Source organism: Quercus lobata, chromosome 5, assembly GCF_001633185.2.
Source record: "Quercus lobata isolate SW786 chromosome 5, ValleyOak3.0 Primary Assembly, whole genome shotgun sequence".
NCBI classification, from domain to species: Eukaryota; Viridiplantae; Streptophyta; class Magnoliopsida; order Fagales; family Fagaceae; genus Quercus; species Quercus lobata.
The window spans coordinates 53209361-53231894 of NC_044908.1; the positions used below are offsets into that span (position 1 = coordinate 53209361).

The following is a 22534-nucleotide window of genomic DNA, read 5'->3' on the forward strand; positions in this document are numbered from 1 at the left end:
ATAGTTGTTGTGGGGACAATTTTTGCTTCAAAGGCCAAGGGCTAGACCATGTTGGAACCTTAGGCAATTTTTGTTGTCCCACATAGGAAAGAAAGCCTCCCTCTTTGCACCTTATAAGGCATGAACCAATAGTTGAAGAGTACCACTAGTTTGATTAACCAACCAACTAGTGGTACTCTTCAACCATTGGTTCATGCCTTATAAGGTGCAAAGAGGGAGGCTTTCTTTCCTATATGGGACAACAAAAATTGCCTAATGTTCCAACATAGTCTAGCCCTAGGCTTTTGAAGCAAAAATTGTCCCCACAGTTGTAAATACCAAATTATCCAAGACATGATATGTATTAGAATAACATTGAATCATTCTGTAATTTTATAGGATAACATGTAACAAACAAAAAAATTAAATAAAAAGATTAAAAAAAATTAAAATATAACCAAATCATATCAACCTAAAGTAGAGTTAAACATAAAAATTCACCAATCTAAATTAGAGGTGTAATAAAGAATTAAAAATCCATCAAGAGAAAGAATATATATATATATATATAGAGAGAGAGAGAGAGAGAGAGAGAGAGAGAGAGAGAGAGAGAGAGAGAGAGAATTCACCCTTTTGTGTGAGAAAAATATGGATTGAATGGAAGAGAAAATAACAAAATTTTACTTGATGATGTCACGCTGATATGGTTCAACAAAAACGCAGCAACATTAAAGACTACACTTTAGCTTTTAAATATATATAGATATAGATTATAACCATCAATTTAGAAATACTAACAAACAAAAGTTAATTGTTGTCCCTCCTAAAAAATAAAATTGGAAGTCCAAATTTATTTAATAAATTGGTTAATAGTTGTCCAAGTTCCATATCAAATTCTTGAAGGGTAAATTGATAAAATGACACTCGTTTAAACAGATTGAAATGAATCTTGCGTGTTCGACTCTATATGACAAAGTTTATTAAACTAGCTTTACTAACAACCTACCCTCCTTGAAATGCAAGATAGAGCGGATCTAAATGTTTGGTTTCTTGTGACATCCTAGCAAAGAACACTTCATTCTTGCAGTGTTTTATTAAGAGGCCAGAAATCTCATAAAACTCCTTTGACATTCTTTAAACTATTCTAATGGATTGTGAGTAAGTAGCAATGAAGATCATTAAGTCATCAACAATGTTCGAGTGAGTTAGATTTTATCTCACACCTGGTTTGAAACTTAAAGCTCCTTTCTTTCATAGTTAGTTTCTTCAACATTCTTGAAAATACTTTCATGAATTCATCAAACAAATAAGGATATAAAGGATCTCCTTGTATTGTTCCTTTTTTCCCCCTTGAAATACCCACTAAACTTCTATGTATTGCAAGAGAACCTGGGAGAAGTGTTGCATTCCTTGTTCATGCTACTAATCTTTTAGGAAAGCCAATAAGAGTGGCACAAATCAGAGAGAAGCTACTATTTTTACAAAATCATATGCTTTCATTGTGTACTATCAGGGTGCATCTAGCAAGGCCAAGGATCCTGCGATAATTGTTCATTAGCTCTAGAGCAAGAAGTACATTCTCAGCTACGCTTCTTCCTATTATAAAAGCTGTATAGGTTAGGCTTATGAGATCAGTCGAGCAATTATTCAACCATTTGGCTAAGATCTTTGTAATTAAATTTTAAGTCGTGTTGAAACATGAAATTGGTATAAAGTCGTCATTTCTTAGGGATTACAAACTTTATAAACCAATGTGATACTGTGGCATCAACTTCCCCAAAGTAGCTTGCCTGTAGAGAAATATAAATAGGATATAACTGCTGCAATAACTTCTTAATGAACCACTGCTTTTCTAAGGATGGAATGTATGTCCATCAGGAGTCTCGAACCTTTTCGATGAAAAAATAGTCTCCTTGATTTCCATACGAGTCACATCTTTTTGTAGTAAATTATTTTCATAGCTAGAATAGTAAACTATATTGTTTGATCTAGACCAGATTGAGCTATGATTTGATCCTTAAAACAACTTCCCAACAACCTTTGGTAGAACTCAATAACCATATCTTTTACCTGCTATTTATCAACGATTTTCACTCCTTGATCATTATATAAGCATCTGAAAGTCCTTTTTGCATTTCTCATCTTATTAGTTCCTTTTCTTCCTTTTTTTATTTTTTAATCAATCATAGTCTGGTTTTAACCTTCAGTCACTGATTCTTGTAACTTTGTTACGTAAATAGCTTCCACAGCTCTTCTTATAGATGAGTTAGCATCAGTTTTTGATTCTCCTCCCTTACGTATATAATCTATTCTTGAAACTGAAATACTTTATTTTTGTGTTACTTCTGATCCCTTTCTAAAGGGAATAAACAAGAAATTCTTAGATGTGCGAGATGCAAAAATAGAGAAAAATATGCACCAAAGAAAAAAAATCACATAAGACAATATTTACGTGGTTCGGTAATTTGTCTACGTCCAAAGAGTTGTAGGAAATTTACTATTCACAAGAAAAATTACAAAATGTCGCAGTACAGTTTTCTCTCTCAAAAATGACACTAGTTTTTCTATCTTACGTACAGGATTCACAATGGGCTATTGGCCCAAACCTCCACTCAATGGATTAAGCCTTATGAAATCTCCCATTAAAAATTATAACAATTTTATTTCGGATCAAATCATAATCCGAATAGGAACCAAAAATGCCCAACACTTTCTTGCCTACTGAAACCCTCAAAATAGATAACCAAAATTCCATGTTAAAACTTTTTCAAAGCTAGCTTAAATCTATTCAGGTTTTTATACAATCCGAACATTGCTGGTTACTCCTATTTGGAGCAATCCTTTTTCTTCTCTACTCTTTTACTTTCATTCTCAACCCTTGCATTCAGAACATAGGTTTTGGTCAAAGAATTAATAACCATTCATTAGCCGTTTGGTGTGGTAGTGTTCGAGGACAAGTCGGAAGAAGTGGACCAAATGGTGCTATCTGAATACCAATTAGATTCCTCAGTCTTAGGCGGGGGTGATGCAGTGCCTGTATTTTCAACAATGGGATAGTTATGATAACAAGTTGGAGGTACACCAATTAAGGGTTTAATATAATATATTAGGATACAACTTAACTCAAAAGCTTATGTTATAAACTTGAGCTCAATTTTGTTATATCAATCACTCTCTCTTGTCATTCTTATTCAACTAGTAAGTTGCCTGTGCAATACACAAATAATTTGGTAATATTTTATATAAGACAGTTTTGGATAGTGTTGTATATATATTATAAATAAAAAGTAAACTAAATTAAAGTAAATAAACATATACATTTTGAGATATTAAAAATTAGTTTAGTAGTTTCTCTGCATATTTATAGTCTTTTCAAGGCAAGATTATTTTTTTTTTAAAGATCATGAAACCAAAAATAAATGCAAAAGAGTAACGGGCTTATGAAAATCAACTAATTTGTGTTATGTTCACATATTTCATACTATGAAATGAAGGTATATCAAACTCTCTCACTGTCTTCCACTCATTGATAGTGCAATATTAAGACATAGTGTGGGCAAGTGTGTATACATTTGTCTTATAGATGATTTAAAACCACAGTAAAATATGGCTCTACATTGCGTACCAAATATTCTCTCTACCAATATACCAAAACAAAAACTATCCAACCAAATTACCCAAACCTAAATCATATTTAAACCCCTAATTTAAAAAGAAAAAAAATATCCATAGAGGTTTCAACATCTTGATGGTGGTGAGAGGTCAATATGACGGAGGTGGCGGCCCCTTAGATTTCTCCTTCTCTCTCTTTCAAATATTTTGTCAGTTTCAGGTCTTTTATTTTAGTAATATGTAGCATAACAAAGCGTTTTATTTAACAATTCGCAACATTTTTTGTATCTCTCTATCTCTCTCTAGGGCCTTATCTGGTTAGTTATTACTATTAGTCCTTAATTATTATTTTTTTTGCTTTTTTAAACATATTAAAATTGTAGGTATGCTAAAAGATATGAAGAAGAGAGAAAATGTGTGGTGTAAGTAAGACAATTAATGAGAAACTAATAAGATAACAGTAAAATAAGTTAATGTAAACTTTTGGGTAACAGTAAAAAAAAAAAAAAAAAAAAAAAAAAAAAAAAATGAAAGAGGTAAGAAAAGGCTTAATGCAAAATTAGAGTCACACTTGGCAAGACCTCTTGCACTCTTGCATGCGGTCTCTACTTTTATATATAATATATATATTGATATTGATGTGAAACTACACTCATACATGTATACCAAACAAGAAAGTTTGAAACTACATGAAGCTCAATATGGATGGGTAATAAATTCATTTACATGCTGCAAATAACAAAAATTGGCTCTTTTCAAATAAATCAATATATATATATATATATATATATATAAGTAGAGACCTTATGTGGGAACGCATGAGATTCTACCATGTGCCGCATTCTATGACATTCTTCTTATTTAGCGTTTCACCTTGTCAAAATTTAGCACTTATGTCAAACCATTAATTAATGGTAGAAGTATTTATTTCAATGTATTAATAAAATTCAAAAAAATTGTATGCATTTATAACTTTAAATGCATTGGATACAATCAAATGGATTTAAAAAGTCATGAGAAAGATAGGAATTAATAAAACTTTTCAATTTTCTACAAAAGACTAACTTCAATGCATAATTGCAAGAGTCAATTCAATGAATTGAGTAATATGATTATTTGTCTCCATATTTGTCCAATATAAATTCTCATTTTCTTTGGACTCAAAAATTAAACTTTCATAATTTCTCTCACAATATCTTTGATTCCCTTCTGAGAGGTTTTTTCTAAAATATTATGTTCATCTTAAATTTTTTTTTTTTTATATATACATTTTTACTGATGTAGCATTATAACATGTTTAGATTGGTTTTTTCATAGTATGTGCCTATTCTAATTTTTGGTTTTTTGTATGATGCATATACTTGGTTGGGATTTATAGTATTTTTCATATTTTGGCTGCTTTTAGTTCAATCGAAATTCTGAGGTTGAATTGTGATATTATTGCGTTAGTATGACATTATTGTTTATGTTATTGTATGATGAAATTCTAGTAGTTTTTATAGCTAATTGATTAAGATATCCTTATTTCAATTTTCACCCTATTATAATTGGGATCTTAGGAAATCAAACTTTTCTTCAATTAGAATGTTAATGTGCCTTAATTTTATCTCTATTGATGTTGGGCTCGTGTGGCTTGTATTGCCAAGCCCAAGTTAGCATGAGATGACCGAATTCCAATTGTAATTTTGTAAGGTTGAATTTATTCAACCATCTAATTGGCTTTATTCCATGCTAAATTTGCTTGTAATTCAACATTTAGTAACCCTGTATTTAGGTGGGTTTGATGTAAGGGTAGTGAGTGAGATAGAGTGAAGATTGCTCAAGAGTGTGCAAGAAAACAGAGATTCGTGGCTGGGCCTCGCGGGTGACTCGCGGCTGCAAGCCGCCAGACGCAGCACACGTGCCAAGCATGCTGGAAGGTGAACAGTCATGCAAGCTGGAGCACTACAAGACAAAACAGGACAACTGGCCATACGGTTATCTCGCGACTGGATCTCGCGACTTAGTCAAGCCGCGAGCCACCCCTGTTTTGTAAAACCTGACGTTTCACATTCCTCTACCACTCCAGTATAAATACCCCTTTTACCCACGATTATAAGAGAGCTTCCAGAGAGAATTTTGAGAGAGAAACCCTAAAGAAAAACAAGATTGATTCACCCACAATCTATACATTAGACTCTCTTCAAATTCCTCAACTCTCTTCCTCTCCATTGTCAAATCCTTGAGAGGCATTATACCAAACCTGATTCTCACCATTATCATTACTGTGAGAGAGCTGTTTGGATTTCTGGGAAGCAGTTAGGAAGGAACCAATCTTCATTGGTTGATGCTACGGTCTAGTAGCGGAATCCAGGAAGCTAGAAAAGAAAAAGGTTCGGCGCAACCTCGTTGGAGCAAGAAGCTTGGAGGGCTTAGGTGCACTGGGTAGATTAGGCTTAGAGGGTCTATTGCTGTCCATGTATCCCAACTGTATTTTCTAGTAGATTGTTTACCGCTTGGAGGGCGGCGGAGAGATTTTATGCCGAGGGCTTCGGTTTCCTCTTCGATAACACATCGCGTGTTGTCTTTGTGTTTGCATCTTCCTTCCTCTCTATCTTTGCCTTTTTATTATCTGCTGTGGATTGTGTTTTGTTTCGGCTTAGATAGTTTTTACCAATTCCATATTATAGCTTATGTTAAGTTTCCGCACACTAGTTGTTTGACATATTGCTTGAATTGGTTAAGTTGTAATTTGGGGGTCTAAATGTTCAAAGGTGTTTATACACGTTTTTGAACTTTCAATTGGTATCAGAGCGGGTACACTGCTATTGGTTTCATTACCATTGTGTGATCCTTGACTCCCTTTTGAGATGGATCGGTCTCAATCCCTAAATGCACCTCCATATTTTGATGGTAGTAATTATGCTTTTTGGAAGGTTCGCATGAGAGTTTTTCTGTGTTCTATTGATGAATCTGTTTGGGATGCTGTTGAGATTGGTTGGACCAGACCTGAGGCAGCCAAATCCACATGGGATAAGGCAGCACTTGCTGCATCTAATGCTAACAGTAAAGCACTCAATGCTATTTTCTGTGGTGTGTCTCCAGATGAATTTCACAGGATTTCTCACATTACCGTTGCCAAAGAAGCATGGGAGATTTTGGAAACCACCTATGAAGGCACGAAGAAAGTGAAAGACACCAAGTTGCAAATGCTGACCACTCGGTTTGAGGAGCTCAAAATGAGTGAGGATGAGTCTTTTGACTCTTTCTATGGGAAGCTAAATGAGGTGGTTGTCAGCAAGTTCAACTTGGGGGAGAAAACGGAGGATTCAAAAATTGTAAGGAAGATCCTTCGATCATTGCCGGAAAGTTTTCGTGCTAAAGTGACAGCGATTGAAGAGAGCAAGGACCTTGATGACATCAAAGTACAGGAGCTGGTTGGTTCTCTGCAGACTTATGAGATGTCGCTGCCCAATCAACGGAAGAGTAAATCTCTTGCTCTTAAGACCATTAATGAGAAAGTGGAAGATCAAGACTCATCGGGAGAAGATGTGGTTGACAAAGATGTTGCATACCTTGTCAAAAATTTCAGAAAGTTCTTGAAATTCAAAAATAATGGCAAATTTGATGATAAAAGAAAATTCCAAAGTTCTGGAAGGGAGAAAAGGGAATTCAAAAGGAAAGATGGAAAAGAATCCCAACCTACACAAGGTGTCACTTGCTTCGAATGTAATGGGCATGGACACTTTAAGAAGGAATGTCCGAATTATTTGAAATCGAAAGGCAAAGTGTATGCCACGACATTGAGTGACTCGAATTTGTCTGACTCAGAATCTAAAGAAAGCTGTGATGGAGAGGGAAACTATTCGGCTTTTATGACTATTGCTCATGTTGAGTCTTCAGATAAGTTGAATCTGCTTGTACGAGACCTTGGAGAACATAGTGATGATGAATCACTGGGAATTGTTGAAGAATCAGATGCTGAAGAAGATGAAAGCACAGTAAATCTTCAAGAGAATTATAACTCACTCTTGGAGAAGTCGGGTGAGTACACAAGGGTGGCTAAGGCTGCTGTGAGAAAAATGAAGAAGGCAAAGGAGGACTACAAAAGTCTCCTAATCCGATATAGGGAGGCCAAATGTGAGATAGAAACACTGAATGGTGAGTTGTCCGAAACTTACACAAAAGTGAGATTTCTTGAGAATGAGGTTGTGCAAGCAAATGCTAAAATAGAGAGGGTCACCACCAAGAAGCTAGATGATGTTATATCATCTCAAAAGAGCTTTTCAGACAAATCCGGATTGGGATATACCGGAGGAAGTAGTTCATCTGGAAATGTCACTAAAGAAGTGAAGTTTGTAAAGGCCGAAGATCCAGTTGTAGCTGACCTTACTGATGAGAAGCTCAAGATGGAGGAGAAGAAGAATGTGGTGAACCAACGGATGTTGAATCCCTGTAATCAATCTGTGGGCAGGTCTGAATCTCGTGCCATGTCACGCCCACGACCACAAAGAGGTCCTAGAGCAACTTATATGTGTCATTATTGCGGACTTCAAGGGCATACTCAACCAAATTGCCAAAAGCTGAGAGCAAAGAATAGTGCAACTCCTCAAAGGTCAGGAGGACCTAGAAATGATAGAAGAAATTGGGCAGGTGATCAATCTAGAGATCAAAATGGTGATCCCAAAATGATGAACGTGATGAAGATGATTGGTGCATTCACCAACTGCTTGGAAAGCTTCTCACTAAGGTTTGAAAGCCCTAACTCCCGTACCCAATCCTATAAGGAAATCACCCCAAACGCAAGTGACGTGTAGGTGAAAAAGGGTACTCATACATAAGCATTATAACGTGTCCATGCATTAATACTTCCTATGCTTTGTGACGATGTTTGTTTGTTTGCTTGCTGTTTTTGCTGTAGGTTGTCTGCTTGTTTACTTGTGCATATTTTTAATTTTGTTTTATCAATCTTTTTCTTTCTAGTGTCAAAAATCCAAAAATCACATAAAAATTAGAAAATCAAAAAGCTTAATTGACTTTGTTGAGCTTTTGTCTCAAAACTTGTTTTGCCTTGTACCTTTATGCTAATGGCTTTGTGCATTTTCGAGCATTGCTTGTTTTCATGCACTCATATCACTGTGGGAAAAATCTTGAAATCTATGTGATTGTTGTAAATAGATCTTCAAACTTGTCATGAATGATTAGTGAATGGTTATGTTGATCTTGAGACATGCATAGACTTGTGTCTATATATCTTCCCACTATTTATTTTTGTTTTTGTTAAAAAGAGCTCACCAAATGTAAATCTTTAAATGAAAAGAGATATTGAGCTGCAAAAGCCTGTCGCACATTCTAGTATTCGACTAGGAAAAATGGTAAGCGACTTTATATTAAAGAAAATGTTTATTCAAAAAGCCAAAGGCTTATTCATTAAAGTGAAATATCAAATATCACTCTCACAATGAGAGGTGATTGCCTCAAAAGATCAAAAAGATTAAATGTTATGATTAAAAGTGGAGCTAAATGTAAAGCTCCAAGTTATGTTATCAAGTTTTGTGGAAGGTCATATATACATATTTCTATAATTGAGATGGGTCACATGATCTAGTGCTAATTGTGTATGTCTTGGTTGAATTGATCATTGAAACTTCACATTAGACTAAGAACTATCTCATTGTTGATATCCACACACAACACACAAGTTTATGTTCGATAAATGCCATATTCATTTGTGTGATTGTACTTGATGAAATGTGTTTTCACATGCTCGATCTTTGTTAATTCAAGTACAAAAATATTTTTGAGTGTTTTAGGTGTTTTTGGAAAGTATTTTGTTTGAAAAATCTGAAAATTTCAAAAATCCAGTTTTGCCCTGTTTTGGCAGCTCACTCGCGGATATGTCAAGTCGCAAGCCTCAGTCGCGTCTTCGCGGGTCATTTTTGGCGACTTGTTCGCAAGTGGAAGGTCCAGTCGCGAGGGTTACACAGAGATTTTCGCGGCTCAACGCGCGACTCACTCGCGGGTAAACCTTCCAGTCGCGAAAAACACTTAGAAAAATTTTTCAAATTTTTGTCCTTGAGTGTTTTGGCGGCTTGAACTGGCGACTTTGTGGCGACTCAATCAAGTCGTGAAAAACACGTGTTTGGCAGGAATAGGGGCAGTTTTTAAATCTTTTTCAGTTTTCCCTCAAACATTTGTGACTGTCCATCTTCTCTCTAAACTATCTCCTTCCCAAATACTCCGGGTATCCATTTTCAAATCTCATTGGTGCTTCATTTCTTATCCAAATCATCAAGAAAAGGTATGGGTCTTGTTTTCTCAATCTCATTTTCCCTATTTCATGGATATTTTTATTACCGTTTGGATTGATATTGTGTTCGAAACATTTCTCTCTTTGTGTGATGGGTATGGGTTGTTATGTTTGCTATTGTTCTCATCCGTTTTCATGTTGAGCGGTCACAATGTGCTTTTTCATTGTTCTGATATTTGCCTGTTATTGAGTCTGAAAATCTTTTATTAAATGGGTTTGGTATTTATTTGTCTTGCTCATTTCACTTGCTTGAGTGTTGATGTTGGATTTCGGTATTGGGTTACTGAGTTTTTAAGATATCATAATGTGTGTCTCTCAACCATGTGCTCTAGTTTGGATGCTTTGTTACTTCATTCTGAAATATTTTCCCATGTTCATATCTCTTGTGGAATGTTTTATGATATCTATTCTTAATGTTCGAATGCTGTAACTGTTTGCATATCATGGTCATGGTAACCTGTCTCATTGACAGTTTTGTTAGTTTTTGTCTCTCTATGCCTTTGTGCGCTATCACCACTTTGCTGCACCTGTCATTTTGTGCTCCTTAGTATTGTTGGAAGTTTGGTTGGGTCTGCACTATCTTCAGTTTGTATTTATGTATTGAAATTTTTTTTCTACTAACACTGAATCATGTTGACATTTATCTTGTGTGGTACTGTTGTTGGTTCTTTGCTGTGGGCCTATTCTCTTGCAGATGTCTCGTCGATCTTCCAGGGGTAAAGACATTATTGCTGACGATCCAGCAACACCAATTGCTAAAAGGACTCAACTATCATCACAGGCATCTCAAGAACCCAATGAGGATAGGTTCAGAACTCTGCTTACCTCACATGTCTACTCAAACATTTTTGACAAGTCAACTCCTATAGTGGAACGGGTGGTGGAGTTTAACACCTTAGGGACCACTTTTATCTCTCGAATCTTTGAGAAACGAGATTGGGCAAACTTGTTCGGGAACTTTGATGATCCAATGGATGAGCTGGTCAAAGAATGCTTCTCCAAAGCAACTGATCTTGGAGTTCAACTCATTTTCTAGGTCAGAGGAACAGAGTTTGGCATTTCTCCAGACTCCATCGCAGATCTTCTCGGCATCACCAGACCTCAGAATGTGGATCTAACTCCTTACGATGAACGAACTCCAGAGGTTGAAGAAATTCTACAAATCCTAGGATCCGATCATGAAGTATCCAGTGCAGGAACATCCATCAGCACCGCAAAATTTGCACCAGAGCTGACCACACTGAAGTTAATCATGTTCACCAATCTCTACCCACTGTCCAACACTACATTCATCAATCTTGGGAGAGCTCTATTCCTTTGTGATCTTATTACAGGAGCCCCCATTGATATATGTGCTCACATCTAATACACCTTGAGGAAGACCGCGGCTCGAACTGCAGCTCGAGGAATTATTCCATTTTGTAGTCTCATCATAAAGCTCATTCTTCGTGAAGGCATTGTTCCTCCTACAGATGGAAAAATGTTGACCCGTCAGCGTCCTATTTCCATGTTCACTCTTCAAGATAGCAAAAGTCACTCCTCTAAAACACCAAGGAGTGCTCACATCTCTCCGGTTACTCCATCTGCCCCTAAATCAGAGACACTTGCACATACCACATCTAATTCGCGTGCTGTTCCTGAAGCTTCACAAGCTAGTATCCCGCAAGCACAGACTGCTCCTCATACTGATAGAGTGGGCAGTTTACTTGAGCATATTCAGAAACGCATTGATGAAATTATGGCACTTCTCTACTCCACAAACAACCATGTCCAAATGCGTCTCAAGACTATGGAGAATCAGCTAAATGCTATTCAACAAAAGTTGGACGAGAGCCTTTAGCTATTCGTGCCAAAAAGGGGGAGAGCATTCAGTAAAGGGGAGAAAGTTCAAAGGGAAGTGTGCATAGTGATAGGGGGAGTACACACATACTTTTGTCATACTTTTGTTTTAAGTCTTATCCTCTAAACTTATAGGTTTAGGTTTATGTTTGTTGGACTTTTAGTGTTTTTATGGTATGGGTTTAATATACTGTGTTTTTGGTGTATAGTTGTTTCTAACTCATAACTTATACTCTTGGTTTAATATTTTATATATTTTGATGATGTTATTCAGGATGTTTTGTGTTTGTACCCATGTGCTTTTGTAAACTTTTAGGGTTAATGTTTTATGCATAGTTTGTAAGCTTTATGGTATGTACCTTGCTTAATGCAGCCTTTATGTTATGTTGAAATCAGTACTTTAATCTAAATGTCTTGCATTTTGATTTATGTACTGTCACTCTTGTGCCCTTGTAGGATTGTTCCTAGATGCATATACCTTGTGTAATATGCATTGGTTGAGTGCTAAACATACAAGTGTCTCGCCTTGGGCTTGTTAACTTGTATGTCCTTGTGTTCATTCCAAGTGTGAATGAGCACTGTGATCACTACCTTGTGGTGTTCACTTGGTTAATCAAGCCATGGTTTGTTTCTTAACTCCATCTTTGCTTGATCACTTATTGCCTGTTTCATATGCATTTTATGATTTTCTGCTTACAATGATCATGGTGTATTGTTGTGTTTCAGGAGTATTATGTTCATATGATTCAAGTGTTTCACAGCTTCTAGAGTTAGGTGTGAGTGAGTTTTGCTCAACTGTTCCCAACTCACATGTTAAGTCTAAAGTCTGTTTTAGGGTTTTGTCACGGAATAGCCAAAGAGGGAGATTGTAAGGTTGAATTTATTCAACCATCTAATTGGCTTTATTCCGTGCCAAATTTGCTTGTAATTCAGCATATAGTAACCCTGTATTTAGGTGGGTTTGATGTAAGGGTAGTGAGTGAGATAGAGTGAAGATTGCTCAAGAATGTGCAAGAAAACAGAGACTCGCGGCTGGGCGTTACGGGTAACTAGCGGCTGCAAGCCGCCAGACGCAGCACACGTGCCAAGCATGCTGGAAGGTGAACAGTCATGCAAGCTAGAGCACTACAGGACAAAACAGGACAACTGGCCATACGGTTATCTCACGACTGGATCTCGCGACTTAGTCAAGCCGCGAGCCACCCCTGTTTTGTAAAACCTGACGTTTCACATTCCTCTACCACTCCAGTATAAATACCCCTTTTACCCACGATTATAAAAGAGCTTCCAAAGAAAATTTTGAGAGAGAAATTCTAAAGAAAAACAAGATTAATTCACCCACAATCTATACATTAGAGTCTCTTCAAATTCCTCAACTCTCTTCCTCTCCATTGTCAAATCCTTGAGAGGCATTATACCAAACCTGATTCTCACCATTATCATTACTGTGAGAGAGCTGTTTGGATTTCTAGAAAGCAGTTAAGAAGGAACCAATCTTCATTGGTTGATGCTACGGTCTAGTATCGGAATCCGGGAAGCTAGAAAAGAAAAATGTTCGGCGCAACCTCGTTAGAGCAAGAAGCTTGGAGGGCTTAGGTGCACTGGGTAGATTAGGCTTGGAGGGTCTATTGCTGTCCATGTATCCCAACTATATTTTCTAGTGGATTGTTTACCGCTTGGAGGGCGGTAGAGAGGTTTTACGCCGAGGGCTTCGGTTTCCTCTTCGATAACACATCGCGTGTTGTCTTTGTGTTTGCATCTTCCTTCCTCTCTATCTTTGCCTTTTTATTATCTGCTGTGGATTGTGTTTTGTTTAGACTTAGATAGTTTTTACCAATTCCATACTATAGCTTATGTTAAGTTTCCGCACACTAGTTGTTTGACATATCGCTTGAATTGGTTAAGTTGTAATTTGGAGGTCTAAACGTTCAAAGGTGTTTATACACATTTTTGAACTTTCAAATTTTAATTACATCTAGCTGACTTAACATATATCTATATATATATATATGTGTGTGTGTGTGTGTGTGTGTGTGTATGTGTGTGTGTGATTAGGTGCAGCAAGTTTAAAAGAGAGGAATTCCTTAAAAAAAAAACCTAGTAGTAGCCGCATAAGGAGAAGAATAGAGTTGTCTTGTCTTGTGGGTGAGAGAAAGCTAGGGTGTCTTGAGATTTGGGTTTCTTGAGAGTGTTCTTATGCACTATTGTATTTCCCTACTTTTATAATGGAATTTCTCCATTGTCGCCGCGGAGGTAGGCAGTTTGCCAAATCACGTAAATTCGTGTATTCATTATGTGTGCTTGTTATTTAATTTCAGCTTATTTGTTGTTATTGATTTGAGTCCTAGGGTGTTATTTGCACAACAAGTGGTGTCAAAGTAAGGCTAGGGTTCAATCCTTTGAATATAGTAAAGATGTCAAGCACAAAGTATGACGTAGATTAGTTTTGTCAAGCACAAAGGTGTCAAGCACAAATGGGTAATGATACTACAAGGAAATGTTGTAGTCTATACACTGACAACACAAATTTATGGCGTATGCAACTTGGCCATAATGGTGAATGTGGTATGTTAGAGCTACACAAGAGAAATTTATTGAAATGGGTGAAGATATGCAAGCTATACTTCTGCAAGTATTGTGTGTATGGGAAGCAGCATAGAGTCAAATTCAAGATAGACTCTCATACAAGTAAGGGTTGCAGAGAAAATAAACAGAACCTTAGCAGAAAGTGTCAAATGCATGGGATTGAAAGGGTTGCCTAAGGTGTTCTGGGCAGAGACAGTTAACACAGCATGCTTCATTATTAATAGATCTCCATCATCATCTATTGATTTCAAGATTCCAGAAGAGGTTTGGTCAAGTATACCAGTTGATTATTTGAGTCTAAAAATCTTTAGTTGTCCAGCTTATGTGCATGTGCAAAGTGGAGAACATTCTAAATTGGATTCAAAGTCAAGAAAATGCATATTCCTTGGTTTTGAAAATGGCATTAAAGGCTACAGGCTTTGGGATTTAATCTCAAAAAAAAACGATGACTAGCAGAGATGTCATATTTTATGAAGCCTTTATGTTAAAACATAATGAAGCAGAGACATGTGATGATAGTTCATAGGAGAAATTAACTATTGGGGTGGATTTTGATGAGAATAGTTCACCCAATGATAAGGGTGGTGATGATAATGATATTGATCCATAGTAGCAACAAGAAAAGTCTTATTCAATTGCTGAAGGTAGAGAGAAGTGGGTTCACAAATCACCGCAAAAATATTTTGAAGACATGGTTAGCTTTGCTCTCATAACCAGCAATGGAGATCCATCATCTTACAGGAATGTAGAAGAGATGGGGTCACTACAAAAGAATAAGACTTAGGAATCAATCAAATTGCTCAAGGAAAAAGGCTATTGGTTTCAAGTGTGTATACTACAAGAAAGGAGCATTATCAGAAAATATGAAGATGCAAAATTCAAAGCACAATTAGTGGCTAAAGAATACTCACAAAGAGAAGGAGAGAATTGCTTGAACTTGGTTGGTTTTTGCAGCTTGTGAGCCCTTAAGGGTTAAGGTGAAGACGATGGAGGAGTTTGCTAGTATAGCTTGATCAATTCAAGCCAAGGTGGAGATTTGTTGATGTTGGACTCGTGAGGCTTGTATTGACAAGCCCAAGTTAGCATAAGATGATTGAATTCCAATTGTAATAAGAATCCCATCTAGCCGACTTAACATATATCTCTATATATATATATATGTGATTAGGTGTGGCAAAGTTAAAAGAGAGGAATTCCTAAAATAAAATAAAAATATAAAATAAATAAAAAAAACTAGCAGTAGCCGCATAAGAAGAAGAATAAAGTTTTCTTGTCTTGTGGGTGAGAGAGAGTTAGGATGTATTGAGATTTAGGTTTCTTGAAGTGTTCTTATGCACTATTATATTTCCCTATTTTTATAGTGAAATTTTCTCGTCGTCGCCATGAAGGTAGGCAATTTGCTGAGCCACATAAATTCTTGTGTTCATTGTGTGTGCTTGTTATTTAATTTTCGTTTATTTGCTATTATTGATTTGAGTCCTAGGGTGCTATTTGCACAACAATCTCTTATGTCAATTCTAAAACTAAAGAAAATCTACTTTCACTAACATAAAAATTGTAGGTTTTGATATGGTGGAGATAGAGACTTTAGTGTATGGTAGAAATTAACATTGTAGAATCTATATATAAAGCATAAATCAACCAGAAAGACACCTAGGAACCAATAGGTTTGTAGGTGACAATATGAACTGTGATGTGGTGACATTTGTTGGTCACATGGATTGAAATTTCAAATATGTGTATAAACACCCTTGAACATTTAGACCCCCAAATTACAACTTAACCAATTCAAGCATTATGTCAAACAACTAGTGTGCGAAAAATTAACATAAACTATAATATGGAATTGGTAAAACTATCTAAGCCAAATTAAAATCACAACCCACAGCAGATGATAAAAAGGCAAAGATAGAGAGGAAGGAAGATGCAAACACAAAAACAACACGCGATGTGTTATCGAAGAGGAAACCGAAGCCCTCGGCGTAAAACCTCTCCGCCGCCCTCTAAGCAGTAAACAATCCACTAGAAAATATAGTTGGGATACATGGACAGTAATAGACCCTCCAAGCCTAATCTACCCAGTGCACCTAAGCCCTCCAAGCTTCTTACTCCAACGAAGTTGCGTCGAACCTTTTTCTTTTCTAGCTTCCCAGATTCCGCTACTAGACCGTAGCATCAACCAATGAAGATTGGTTCCTTCCTAACTGCTTCCCAGAAATCCAAACAGCTCTCTCACAGTAATGAAAGTGGTGAGAACCAGGTTTGGTAAGATGCCTCTCAAGAATTTGACAATGGAGAGGAAGAGAGTTGAGAAATTTGAAGAGACTCTAACATATAGATTGTGGGTGAATCAATCTTGTTTTTCTTTAGGGTTTCTCTCTCAAAATTCTCTCTGGAAACTCTCTTACATTTGTGGGTAAAAGGGGTATTTATACTGAAGTGGGAGAGGAATGTGAAACGTCAGGATTTACAAAACAGGGGTGGCTCGCGGCTTAAACTCGCGGCTTGACTAAGTCGCGAGATAACCATATGGCCAGTTGTCCTGTTTTGTCCTGTAGTGCTCCAGCTAGCATGACTGTTCACTTTCCGGCATGCTTGGCACGTGTGCTGCGTCTGGCGGCTTGCAGCCGCGAGTCACCCGCGAGGCCAAGCCGCGAGTCTCTGTTTTCTTGCACACTCTTGAGCAAACTTCCCTCTATCTCACTCATACAGGGTAACTAAATGCTGAAATACAGGCAAATTTGACATAAAATAAAGCCAATTAGATAGTTGAATAAATTCAATCTTACATGGATCTTCCCACCAATGTATTTAGTTTGAATTTAATTTTACTAACAAACTTTGTAGATTAATTGTGACAAACAATAATAGTATCAATGAAGTCAATGGGTCATAAATAATTTCATACAAAATTTATCAAAATGCATTGCACATTTTGCATAATATCGACTAGTTATATTCTAAAGACATTGAACTCAACCAAATTAGTAAATTACAAGGAGTCACCACCGGTGTTTATCATCTCTTGTGATCCTGAAACACTTTTTACAGTAAATTTACCTAAAGATGACTAACATGATTTACTAAGAACAATTTAGGGATGCAGCAACAATTCACCTCACAATATTTTCAAATTAATCTACTACCCAGTCTAGCCAACACATGGTCTAATGAAAAATAAAATAAATGCAAAACCTGCTTAGCTTATGAAAATACAATTTTGATAAAAATTCTTGTAGAAAATTTAATTGTTTATGGTTAATCAAGGAAAATTATATTTTACCACCCTAAATTATACCCTAGATTATAGTTTGCACCCTAAAATATTCAAATGTACGTTTTGCACATAAACTATGACATGTGTTTCACTTTGTACCCGAATGTCAAGTTTGCAGTTAACTTAGAGGAAAACCCAACATTTTGGATGTAAAGTGTAATTGAAAGTATAGTTTAAGATAATAAAGTGTAATTTCTCCTTCTTCTTTTTTTAAGGGATTGAAAAGATGAGTAACCGGGTATTTTCACGTAATGTCATAATTTTTAATTAAAGTTAAGAGCAAACTTAACATTGGAATACAAAGTGTAACAAGAATCATAGTTTATGATACAAAACTTGCATTCAAAAAGTTTGAGATGCAAAGTATAATCTAGAGTATAGTTTAGAGTGGTAAAGTGTAATTTTCCCAGTTAGTCATAGATCGTTTCGCATGGTGGTGTTCAAATACATTTCCTCAAGCGATCTGAATTCAAAAGGAATTCCTCAGGGTCAGGGAAGAACTAGAGGTATTAGGTATATGGGATAGTTATATTCACCATTCTGCTGGCAGCATCTACGCTCTCCTGCAGTTCCAGTGCATGTTCAAGGCCTACATCCATTTCATTCATCGCGACAATCCTTTCACTCATTTTGCACACAAGAAGTTGCAATGTCCACGTATATGTTGAAACACGAAGCTATCTTTCCCATTAGATACAGATCAATTGTTTTATTCATGGTCTCTTCTCGTTTGCATTTTTTGTCCCAACTAGCTAGAGGCCACTGATGCTTCAACGATCTGATGCCTATTGCTTTTCTAGCAGAGAGTAATTCAAACAGTGCCACACCAAAATAGTAGACGTCGGTCAGCCCACAGGTAATGCGATATTTGGGATCCAGATATCTCAAAGCACTGAGAATCATAATATCCTGATTTTCCCAATTTTCCTTGGTGATTTCGAAAATAAACCACTAACAAACCCGAAGATAGCCATCTTGGACGACTTGAAATCTGACAACTTGAACTCCCAATTCTCATCCAACAGAATGTCGGCCGGCTTCACATCACCGTGGATAATAGTTTGCTTGACAGCAATGTGAAGGTAGTGCAGTGCAAGCGCCACTCCAATGCGAATCTGGAGTCTTTGTTTCCACCAGAGGCGATCATGGTCATCGTGGTCTGTATAGTGGAGTCTTCTAAAGAGGTTTCCTTTGACTATGAACTCGAAGACTAGGATATTCTCGCCTTCAGCAATACAATATTCAATGAGAGGGACGAGGTTAGGGTGGTGTAGCTGGCAAAGCAACACCACCTTGATCCTTATGTCCTTGAAAACGAGACCCTGTCCCGGCTTGAATTTCAACCACTTTATTGCAACGATTCTGGTACAGTCATCAATAGACCCCTTATACACACGGCCAAAATCCCCCTCACCAACTAGTAATTTATCATTGAAGTTATTGGTAGCAATCTTCATCTCAGCCAGTGAAAATTGACCGCATAATCCCTCAGGAAGATCTAAAGATGGTTTTACTCTCTTCCCAGACGTTCTGAATAACTTTGAAACACCTGCCATTGACGCTTCAGTCAATTGAAAAAAAAGTTGTTGTAGTCACTGCACGTTAATTTGGGTTTGAATTTCCTCAATTAACTTAAGCGTCAATGGAAGGACTAGAGTATACTTGTTGCATAATAAGATTTTTGATTTTGGCAAGTTTGTAAATGTATTAGTTACGTAGCACCTCGAGTCTTTAAAACTTTTTCAATTATAAAATCTATGGTTTTAAAAATCAGACCGGACTGATTGGTCCAACTAGTTAAACTAAGAGTTGGCCACCAGTACGATCGATCTGAGAAAACTGGCTACAATCAATCAAAAACCAAGTTGAACCAAGAACCACAGGCAAAAATGGTTTTGCCTCCAGTTTGTTTTTTAAAACCATGATAAAATTTGAAGATCTTGAGTTTCATAAGCATATCAAGATGCGCTCAAAAAAATAGTCAGAAGTACTTTTTCTTTTTTACGAATAATCCAAAACTAATTAATATTAGGGATCATGATAAAATGGTGAAAAGTCAGCCACCACATTCAATTATAAGAACGTAAGTAAAACTCTTGTCAAAATATAGAGAGTACTACATTGGGCAGTAAGAAAGTCTGTTCCTCAAAAAATAGAAAGTAATGCCAAACAGATAAGTCACGCCGGCCATTACCAAGAATTTTGATATCCCTTCCCTCTACCACTCTAGCTCAAGAAACTAAAGAGTAGCTATAGGAGGCAAAATTTTAAGCCAATTATAAAATGTCACATCAAAATTTTGTGACAAATTTTAAATTAATATGTCATTAAATTAATTAAATTAAATAATGACATGTATCAACCAAATTGACATCACATTGGCATATCAAAATTTGCCACGTATCATTTGGCCCACAAGATAAAGATAAATTTCCTATTCAAAATTTATGGATAATTATCTTTATTAAAATAAATAAATAAAATAAAGATAAATTCTCTATTCAAAATTGATGGATAATTATCTTTATTAAAATAAATAAATTAAATTGAGTAAGGTAACACAAACAAGTCATGCCATCACCAAGAATTTTGATATCTCTTCCCTCTGGCCTCTACCGCTCTAGCTCAAAAGCTGAAGAGTAGTGTTTAATGTTGCTACTCTCTCACTATGCCACATCACCCACCTATATTTGAATGTGTCTTTCAATTATTTGAGTAATATCAATTATAATTGTGTGATAAGTTTTTATTATTATCATAATCTCCTTAAGAAAATAATAAATTTGAAACTTAAAAATTTTGGTTGTACCAAAAGAAATTATGAAAATATAATGCATAATAACAATAGTTAAAAGAATATGGATCACTTCAAAAAAGAATAATATCAATCATAAACACCAAAAATGATAAAATTATATATTTGTAAAAATAAAGAGATAGAAATCACTTTTAGAAATTGTTTAATTTTTAGGGATGATAAATTATCTACAATTCTTCTCAAAAAAAATTTATCTATAATTAAATTTTATAAAATAAATTATACATTATACCACGTCTCAAAATAATCATAGATTGTTGTACTTAAAACTCAATATATATCGTAGGTTCCAGTTAGCTCAATTAGTAAAGTTTTTTATGGTTGTATAAGAAATTTAGGATTCAATCCCCACTTACACCAAAAACTGATTGGTGTCTTGGTCTGATGATAAAAAACTATCATCAGAAGCGGACGTCATAGATTGGAACTCTCTCTCAAAAAAAAAAAAAAAAATTAAAACTCAATACATATCTAGTTCTTTTTCTTTTTTAAGAATCAAGGCAAAACTAATTAATATTAAAAATCATGATAAAATGATGAAAGGCCAGCTGCCATATTCAATTATAAGAACATAAGTCAAAATATTGCCAAAATATAGAGAGCACTACATTGGGCTTTAAGAAAGTTGTTTCTCAAAAAATAGAAAGTAATCTTAAAAATATTGTCAGAATACAGAGAGCATTACATTGGGCGTTAAGAAAGTATGCATCTCAAAAAATAGAGAGTAAGCTTAAATAGACAATTCACGCCATTACTAATAATTTTGATATCCCTTCCCTCTACTGCTCTAGCTCAAAAGTTGAAGTGTAGGATTTAATATTGTGACCCTCTCATTATGCCACATCATCCACATGTATTTGAATGTGTTTATCAATTATTTGAGTAATATCAATTATAATTGTGTGATAAGTTTTGATTATCATAATAATCTCCTTAAGAAATTAAGAAATTTGAATAATAAATTTAAGACTTAAAAATTTTAGTTGTACCAAAAGAAATTAGGAAAATATAATACACAATAACAATATATAGTTAGAAGAATATAGATCACTTCAAAAAAGAATAATATCAATCAAAAACACCAAAAAATTATAAAATTATTTATACGTAAAAATAAAGAGAGAAATTAATTATTGAAATTTTTTAATTTTTAGGGATAAAAAATTACCTACAATTAAATTTTATAAAGTAAACTATACATTATACCACATCTCAAAATAATCATAGACTAGTGTATTTAAAACTCAATGCATATCTAGTTTTATAAAGTTAATTATGAAAAGCTAGTCTATATATTACTAAAAGCTGAAACGTAGCGTTTAATGCTGCTGCTTTCACGTTGCGCCACATCAGCTGCCACGTCATTCTTTTTTTTCTTTTCTTTTTTAAAATATAATTTGTCCTACAATTTTAAATTGGTTTTTACAATTTTCAGCCCTATAAATACAGCCTACTACTTATTTATTTACTTTCATTATCTATATATTACTAAAAGCTGAAGTGTAGCGTTTAATGCTACTGCTCTCACGTTGCGCCACATCAGCTGCCACGTCATTCTTTTTTTCTTTTCTTTTTTAAAATATAATTTGTCCTACAATTTTTAAATGTTTTTTACAATTTTCAGCCCTATAAATACAGCCTACTACTTATTTATTTACTTTCATTATCACCCTATAATAAATTCAGCCCACTACTTATTTATTTACTTCCACTGTCACCCTATAATAAATCTGTATAATTAATCCAGCCCACCTCTTATTTATTTAGTTTCACTATCAAGCCTAACTCAAATCCTTTTTAGTTTAGCTTTAGGGTTTTGTGTGAGTCTTTTTAGCTTTAAAAAAAAAAAAAAAAAAAAACAAACAAACAAACAAACGTTGAATCCTTTTAAGCTTTAGGGTTTTTTTTTTTTTTTCCAATTTTCTTATAGTTATTTTTAACATTTATTTTTTTTAATATTTACACTTCTCCAACCTTTCTCTCTCCCTTACCATTTCATCTCCCCACTATTTTTTATTTACTTCCACTATCACCTTATAATTAATTTAGCCCACCTCTTATTTATTTAGTCCCATTATCAAACCCAGCTCAAAGTCTTTTCAATTCAGTTTTAGGGTTTTGTGTGAGCCTTTTC

The 22534-nt window shown here is 35.3% G+C and overlaps 1 protein-coding gene across 1 annotated transcript; it reads right to left on the bottom strand.

Annotated features, from left to right (window-relative positions):
* Window positions 1-18481: 18481 nt before the first annotated feature.
* Window positions 18482-19138, bottom strand: LOC115990684 (putative receptor-like protein kinase At5g39000). Its single transcript, XM_031114491.1, has one exon. It carries the CDS (start codon window positions 19136-19138, stop codon window positions 18482-18484), a length of 657 nt encoding a protein of 218 aa, XP_030970351.1.
* Between the last annotated feature and the right edge of the window lie 3396 nt (window positions 19139-22534).

Coding starts and splice junctions, on each gene's coding strand:
- LOC115990684 (XM_031114491.1), bottom strand. CDS start 19,138: ATGGCAGGTGTTTCAAAGTTATTCAGAACGTCTGGGAAGAGAGTAAAA.